Genomic DNA, 8,650 nt, shown 5'->3' with positions numbered 1-8,650 from the left:
TTAGCCCAACGTCATCCAGGTTAGGGAGGGCTTGGCCGGCAGGGATATCCTTGTCTCATTGCGCACCAGCGACTCCTGTGGCGGGCCGGGCGCAGGTTGCCAGGTGTTTCCTCCGACACATTTGTAACGATGAGACAAGATCGTAGCTACTAAACAATTAGATACCACGAAATTGGGGAGAAAAAGGGGAAAAATTCACAAAAAATAAAATGTCCCCGTTCTTCCAGACATGTTTAGTTAATATATTTGTTCAGGACACCTAAAATCACTCACGTGGAGACGGGCATCTTTCACACACAAATGTGTTTGACAACCTGCATGCAAGCAGGCATTGACAATCAGATTTTGAAATATTTTTTTAATCCAAATGTTTGGAACAATGAACTGGGATTAAGACCAATCATCTATGAGTAATAATGACGCTTGAAACAAATTCTAATTCATTTTTATTTTACAAAGTGATTCCAGAGGCTCCTCTCCTAGAAGTTCCTGTTAGGAAAAGAGAGAGGAAGAGAACGTTAGATCTGACCAATCACAGTTTAATTTAGTAGAGCCTGACCAATCACAGTTTAATTTAGTAGAGCCTGACCAATCACAGTTTAATTTAGTAGAGCCTGACCAATCGCAGTTTAATTTAGTAGAGCCTGACCAATCACAGTTTAATATAGTAGAGCCTGACCAATCACAGTTTAATTTAGTAGAGCCTGACCAATCACAGTTTAATTTAGTAGAGCCTGACCAATCACAGTTTAATTTAGTAGAGCCTGACCAATCACAGTTTAATTTAGTAGAGCCTGACCAATCACAGTTTAATTTAGTAGAGCCTGACCAATTACAGTTTAATTTAGTAGAGCCTGACCAATCACAGTTTAATTTAGTAGAGCCTGACCAATCACAGTTTAATTTAGTAGAGCCTGACCAATCACAGTTTAATTGAGTAGAGCCTGACCAATCACAGTTTAATTGAGTAGAGCCTGACCAATCACAGTTTAATTGAGTAGAGCCTGACCAATCACAGTTTAATTTAGTAGAGCCTGACCAATCACAGTTTAATTTAGTAGAGCCTGACCAATCACAGTTTAATTTAGTAGAGCCTGACCAATCACAGTTTAATTTAGTAGAGCCTGACCAATCACAGTTTAATTTAGTAGAGCCTGACCAATCACAGTTTAATTTAGTAGAGCCTGACCAATCACAGTTTAATTTAGTAGAGCCTGACCAATCACAGTTTAATTTAGTAGAGCCTGACCAATCACAGTTTAATTTAGTAGAGCCTGACCAATCACAGTTTAATTTAGTAGAGCCTGACCAATCAGTTTAATTTAATAATAATAATAAATAATATGCCATTTAGCAGACGCTTTTATCCAAAGCGACTTACAGTCATGTGTGCATACATTCTACGTATGGGTGGTCCCGGGAATCGAACCCACTACCCTGGCGTTACAAGCGCCATGCTCTACCAACTGAGCTACAGAAGGACCACAATTTAGGCCAACAACAGCACCAATCACAGTATTATTTAGTCGAACAACGGCACCAATCACACACTGGCTGTGCCCAAATACCCATACGCGTGCGTTCTAAATACAACTGAGGAGCATCTCCATCTGTAATAAAGCACTTTTGTGTGTAAAAACTCATTCTGATTGGCTGGGCCTGGCTCCTCAAAAAACATGGCTTATTTCAAAGCCGATTGTCACCAAAAACTTTATTAATTAATTAACTTATATAGTGTATATAGTCTCCCCGCCTACATCTCTCCCAGTCAACATTATCTTTGCTCAAACTGACTCTGAATGACATCATGGGTCTTAAAGAGACAGGCACACTTTTATAAAATAACAGCTAGCTTTTTTTTTTTTTTGCAATTGTTGATGATCAGTACAATACAATAAGTATCAAATGGAAGGGAAGCAGCTTGTTTTTCGTCTGTAGCCCGGTGAAATCAGCCCCAAAAACAAGCTCAATAACTCAATTCATTCACTCTCCTATTTGAACATGAAACCACCTGTATTGTGACTAGACCGTGGCTACATCTGGATGTACCCAGTTTATCATGAGAGATTTACCATTTAAATAAATGATTACCACTATAATTATGTAGTTTGCTAAATAGATATCGAATGATTGATTAATTTAATGCATATATTTAAAATGTAATGATTATGAACCCGACAGATCTGTCTGGATCAAGAGCCATCCTGTGACGTTGGCTAACAGGCCTTCTTCATTTGTTGTGGTATCGAGTATCTAAGTCAAAACTTGTTGGTATCGTGACAAAACACCGGGCTGAACACAGAACAGCAGAAATGTACTTACTTTGACACGATGCTGTCGGTCTTCGCCAGCCTCAGGAGGGAGTCGTCGGCCTCGCCCTGCAGGACGGGACAGGGGGTCCGTTAGATAGTTCCTCACACACACCCACACACACTACAGTCAACTACTGTCCTGTTAAACACACACACACACACATATATAGACACACACACCTCACATTTGTTAACACCAGAAGAGGACTGGCCACCCCACATAGCCTGGTTCCTCTCTAGGTTTCTTCCTAGGTTTTGGCCTTTCTAGGGAGTTTTTCCTAGCCACCGTGCTTCTACACCTGCATTGCTTGCTGTTTGGGGTTTTAGGCTGGGTTTCTGTACAGCACTTTGTGACATCAGCTGATGTACGAAGGGCTTTATAAATACATTTTGATTTGATAGTTGATGCCAGTGGTGTGTCTGAGGTTTAGCTATAACCTTGCTATGGAGAGAGCATGGCCTCAAACCATCTCAGTTATCTGTTAACAGAGCCACCGCAAGAGGACAGCGCCACCGCAGGAGGACAGCGCCACCGCAAGAGGACAGCGCCACCGCAAGAGGACAGCGCCACCGCAAGAGGACAGCGCCACCGCAAGAGGACAGAGCCACCGCAAGAGGACAGAGCCACCGCAAGAGGACAGAGCCACCGCAAGAGGACAGAGCCACCGCAAGAGGACAGAGCCACCGCAGGAGGACAGAGCCACCGCAGGAGGACAGAGCCACCGCAAGAGGACAGAGCCACCGCAAGAGGACAGAGCCACCGCAAGAGGACAGAGCCACCGCAGGAGGACAGAGCCACCGCAGGAGGACAGAGCCACCGCAGGAGGACAGAGCCACCGCAGGAGGACAGAGCCACCGCAGGAGGACAGAGCCACCGCAGGAGGACAGAGTCACCGCAGGAGGACAGAGTCACCGCAGGAGGACAGAGTCACCGCAGGAGGACAGAGTCACCGCAGGAGGACAGAGTCACCGCAGGAGGACAGAGCCACCGCAGGAGGACAGAGCCACCGCAGGCCAAGCCTCGCTGCCTAAGACCTGCAACATCGCCTTGTGTAAGGTTGCAAAATTCCAGTAACTTTTCCAAGAAATCCCGGTCGTAAATTTGCAACCCACTCCTCACGAAAGCGGAGACACCTACCATTCTACGGATGGCACCGCAGATAGCGTAGGTCTTGAACTGGCCATTGAAGCGACCAGTTGCCTTGTCAACCTGCAATAAAAAAATGTAATTAGTACAACGAGGTTATATAAGGAGAAGAGGGCCTGTCATGCCAAATATTGACCCCCTGCCAAAAAGTGCCAAATATTGACCCACTGCCAAAGAGAAGCTACTAGCGTCCGTTGCTAGAACATGCCAAATTCTGCAATACATTGTTTGGGGGGGCATTGTTTGAAGGGTATTTACAATATGTTTTAGCCTTAAATCTCACCATTTATTGGCAGATACCGTATAGAACATGATCACTGATTTAGTGAGCATGAGCAGGCTGCAAACATGGGTGACAACACCACTGGCGAGCTAAGAGCACTTCTCCAAAAAACCTCTTTATTTAGCTAGCTAGCGCTAAGCTTCGTTTTCTATTGTACTACTCGTTTTAAAAATCGCCCTCTCTCTTATACTAAGTAGCCCATGAAGTGCCGTCAGCTTTAACATTTTATTTAAAAAAAAGGTTATAACGCCGGTAATCAAGCGTCTTGTCGTTCTGAGTGATCAGATCGTACTCCGTACCCCCACAATTCCAGGACCTACATTTTAAAATTCAAACGGCGAATATCACTGGAAAGTTTGCATCCCAGTCTTGAAATAGATGTTCAATAAATGTAGATCTATTTTGGCGCTTGTAGACGGTCTCATAATGTACAGCCACAGGTGGTAATCCAGCGCTTCCCAAACTCGGTCCTCGTTTAGTTTTTTGCCCCTACCACTACACGGCCCTACCGCTACACGGCCCTACCGCTACACGGCCCTACCGCTACACGGCCCTAACGCTACACGGCCCTACCGCTACACGGCCCTACCACTACACGGCCCTACCGCTACACGGCCCTACCGCTACACGGCCCTACCGCTACACGGCCCTACCGCTACACGGCCCTACCGCTACACGGCCCTACCGCTACACGGCCCTACCGCTACACGGCCCTACCACTACACAGCCCTAACACTACACAGCCCTAACACTACACAGCCCTAACACTACACAGCTCATTCAAACTATCAAATCTCGCTGATTAGTTGAATCAGCTGTTTAGTGCTAGGGGAAAATCCAAAATGTGCACCCTTTGGGGTCCCGAGGACTGAGTTTGGGTTACCTGTGTTCTCTCTCTATAGGAGCTGATCAGTTGTCAGTATTGTGAAATAACTATAATATAAGATTTGAGTAGCAGAGCTGTCTCTTATTAAAATCCTTTCAGATCCCGTAGAGGTTAAATCCTATCAGTATCGACACGCTCCGACAACGCACCCCTAACGGCTGTTCTGTCTGTGTGCCGTTTTGGGAAAATGAGTCTTCGGCCGTTGTAGGAAAGACGCATCGTTAAACCACGCGTACGCTCAGCTTCCACCGCTTTCGGGGAAACTGGGCCCAGATCAATGAAAGACTACTGGGTGTGTTTCCGCGGAGGCTGCTGAGGGGAGGACGGCTCATAGATGGTCAGAACCGAGCAAATGGAATGGCATCAAACACATAGAAACCATAAGTTTAATATTTGATACCATTCCACTGAATCCGCCCCAGTCATTACCACGAGCCCAGTCCTCCCCAATGAAGGTTCCACCAATCTCCTGTAGTGTGGCTCAAATGGAACACGGTCCCCTATGCTTAATAGGGTGCCATTTGGGACAAAGACACTAAAGTACATTATGAAGTCATAGAGTTCTATAGCTTGTGCCACTAGTTATTACCTCAGCAATGTTGATCTGGATAGAGGCGTGGTCCTTGGCTCCGATGATTCTGTTGCTTGCAGAGCTGAAAGACACAGGGTCATAGCAAGTTGCATATAGAATCAGAATTACAGGAACTCTAGCTAATGTTGTTGACAGGACAAAATTAATTTAGAGTGCTTTCATCAACACAAATTATGGATCTAGCTATAAAACCAACTATCTAGCCATTTCACAAACGTCTAGAATCAGACTTACAGGAACTCTAGCTAATGTTGTCGACAGGGCAAAATTAATTTAGAGTGCATTCATCAACACAAAGTTAAATTATGTATCTAGCTATGAAACCAACTATCTATCTATCCATTACACAAACGTCTAACGTTGCTCGTTGTCGTAGGCTTGTTTCGTTCCAGGTGTGGCGCTACGAGGTACTCACCATTTACGTGGGACGTACAGGTCCACGAATTCACCAGCGTCGTTCTGCATTCTGGTTTTTTGGGTGATGATGACCGGTCACTCGATCTGTGAGTAGCAGAGAAAAAGATTGAGCTATTAAATCAGCTAGCTTGCACCACACAGAAGTTCAGCACCCTGCCCTGTCACACACCACCTTAGCGACTGCCGCCCGATGTACAAAGTCACGGAACACTGGTCCCTTTAATTATAACATACCGTTTTACCCACTTCATATGTAAACAGTAGGTGGATGTCGACTAAGGCAGCCCCCCCCCAGGGGTTAAACGCGGTAGAAACATTTCAGTTGGAGAACTGACGAGGCACCCCCCTTTCCCATATAGTCTATACATCCATCAAATATAGATTTATACGCCGGACTTGCGACACTTCTCGACCTAATATTTCTTAATTCTGTTCCCAGGCCGTCATTGTAAATAAGAATGTTCTTTACTGACTTGCCTAGTTAAATAAAAACGTACAACTTTTTACATTAGCTATTATAGAGCAATTAGCTAACTAGCTTAATGTGTTAACGTGTTAGATAGTTAGTCAAGCTCAACATTTCTCGTTTGCATGGCAACGTTAGGTTAGGAAACATAATGCGCTTATTAAATATCCGAATTGATTAAACAATCTCTGGCGGAGAGGGGAGACGTTCATAAGCAAATACGAAGCCATGTGAACATTTGCGTTGACGCCGAAGCATCCAGCATGTGGCGGGCACAGCCGACTTTTTTCACCATAAATGTGCCAAAATAACGACAACATTCAAAATAAATAAAGCACTGCCGTTAGCGGAGATGCTTCGCAATACATATATTTTTACCTATTGGGCCGCTATGGTTCGTGAAAGTACAGTATTTTTGTATTCGTACAAACAGAGAAAAATTCTCTCTCACCTTTTATCACAAATGGCTGACAGGAAAGAGAGAACTTCGTTACCGGATGTTGAACCTTCCGCTACCGGTGTCGCAAGTAATTACTTCCGTACGGAAACATTAAAACAAAAACTTGGCTTTTGTGCAAATATTGCTTAATTTTTTTTTTACAATGATCCACAAACTACGTTACGCGAGTAAAGTCATACCATATATATAAGAAATCACAGCTGTAATGGAAACATTAAGTTTAGGTAAAATGTTATAAATGCCGACAAATAATTTGTTCGTTTGACATGGTGGCATCTTTTTGTGATGGTAAAATTAATTACGCTAGAAATGATGGTGGAAACGGATTTAAGCGAAAATATTGATACAACCATCATATCAAAGTACATTTGGAGTACTTATGGTGTGTGGTACTCCCACTAAGACTCGGGGAAAATACAGTTTATTAGGCTACAGATTAAACAAGTTATGATGAACTTCCCAGAGTGGTCAAATAAACATTTCAAATCAAATTTTATTTGTCACATGTTAACAACAGCTGTAGACTAGCAATGAAATGCTTACTTACAGGCCGTTCACAACAATGCAGAGAGAAAGAAAATATAGAAATAATTGAAAGGTCATAATAAATACACTATGAGTAATGATAACTTGGTAAAGTGACTGATAAACAGTAGCAGCAGTGTATGTGCTGAGACAAAAGAGTTGGTGTAAAACGTGTTAATGCAGATAGTTAAATAGTTACCTGGACTCACTATTTAGCCATCTAATGGCTTGGGGAAGAAGCTGTTCAGGGTCCTGTTGGTTCCAGACTTCCACCAGTACAGCTTGCCATGCAGTAGCAGAGAGAACAGTCTATGACTTGGGTGGCTGGAGTCTTAAAACATTTTTTAGGGCTTTCCTCTGAGAACTGCCTGGCAGGGGCGCAACTTTCACTGGGGACAGGGGGGACATGACCCCTCCACATTCTGAAACAGTATTTTTGCCCCCTCCCCCCAGTTTGCGATATAAACACGGCCGGTGTGCTTTAGGACCATGTGGACACCTCAGAGCTGTCGAGTAGGCTGTTTTCCGGTTTAAGCAGGCAGAACGTAGGACCACATGGACACCACATCTTGTGCAGGCAGGTTGTGTGAAGGCAAAGCTTCTGAAAGGCTGACGGATAGGACCAGCATGGGAAAGATGATCAGAGGCAGTTGCTGTCTGCGCTTTTTCTCTCCGAGTTGTAATAGCAAGCATAGCAGAAACTGGCTACTCTTTAGTTGACTGATCTAGCGGGCAAGGTAACTGCTGTTTGACAGAAGAAAAAAAAGTATTTATTCCCAGTGCAAATGACATGTTACGTTAGCCGTTGTTTCATCCCCTCTCGCTGTCTGTCAGGTAGTAGTATCTAACAGCTGTTGTGTGTATGGAAATGTTTTGTAGCCTTCGTTTTGTCACGTTTCAACAGAAGTACATTTGATGATTTACCAATATTAGCTAAAGCTAGCCAAATGTTGGCTAATGTTAGCTAGCTCGCCAATTTTAGCTATTATTTTTTAATATCACTAGAGATTGTGTCATCTGTGGATCTGTTTGGGCGGTATGCAAATTGGAATGGGTCCAGGGATAATGTCGTTGATGTGAGCCATGACCAGCCTTTCAAAGCATTTTATGACTACAGATATGAGTGCTACAGGAGATTTAGACAGGTTACCTAGGCGTTCTTGGGCACAGGGACTATAGTGGTCTGCTTGAAACATGTAGAGGTTGAAAATGTAATTGAAGACACTTGCCAGCTTGTCATGCCCTGAGTAAGGTTCTGTTCCTTGAACCGGATCCAACCTCTGGTGATCACACAGTTGTCCGGAAACAGCTGGTGCTCTCATGCATGGTTCAATGTTGCTTGCTTCGAAGCTATTATAGAAGGCATTTAACTCATCTGGTAGGCTTGCTTCACTGGGAAGCTCACGGCTGGGTTTCCCTTTGTAATCCGGGATAGTTTGCAATCCCAGCTACATCCGTTCAAGCTTTATGCTCCCTTCCAATAAATATTGAGGGTCTTATTCTGGTGACATGATGATCAATGCTTGACAGCTTTATCCGTAAAAATCTCTTAATTTAGTTTA

The 8,650-nt window shown here is 43.9% G+C and overlaps 1 protein-coding gene across 2 annotated transcripts; it reads right to left on the bottom strand.

Annotated features, from left to right (window-relative positions):
- Positions 1 to 429: 429 nt before the first annotated feature.
- On the bottom strand, positions 430 to 6,644 carry LOC118373760 (40S ribosomal protein S21). 2 transcript variants are annotated; one of them, XM_052484562.1, is made up of 6 exons: positions 6,555 to 6,644; positions 5,636 to 5,721; positions 5,218 to 5,281; positions 3,451 to 3,522; positions 2,323 to 2,378; positions 430 to 489 (listed from the first exon to the last, which is right to left on the bottom strand). In XM_052484562.1, exons 2-6 carry the CDS (start codon positions 5,683 to 5,685, stop codon positions 480 to 482), a joined length of 252 nt encoding a protein of 83 aa, XP_052340522.1. In that variant the 5' UTR covers positions 5,686 to 5,721; positions 6,555 to 6,644; the 3' UTR covers positions 430 to 479. The 2 variants fall into 2 exon arrangements, with proteins under 2 accessions (XP_052340522.1, XP_052340523.1); XM_052484563.1 differs by lacking the exon at positions 6,555 to 6,644 and adding an exon at positions 6,482 to 6,506.
- Between the last annotated feature and the right edge of the window lie 2,006 nt (positions 6,645 to 8,650).

This window comes from Oncorhynchus keta, chromosome 28, assembly GCF_023373465.1.
Source record: "Oncorhynchus keta strain PuntledgeMale-10-30-2019 chromosome 28, Oket_V2, whole genome shotgun sequence".
In the NCBI taxonomy this organism is placed as follows: Eukaryota; Metazoa; Chordata; class Actinopteri; order Salmoniformes; family Salmonidae; genus Oncorhynchus; species Oncorhynchus keta.
The sequence above is the reverse complement of the archived record's forward strand: the minus strand, read 5'-3'. Positions and strand labels throughout refer to the sequence as shown.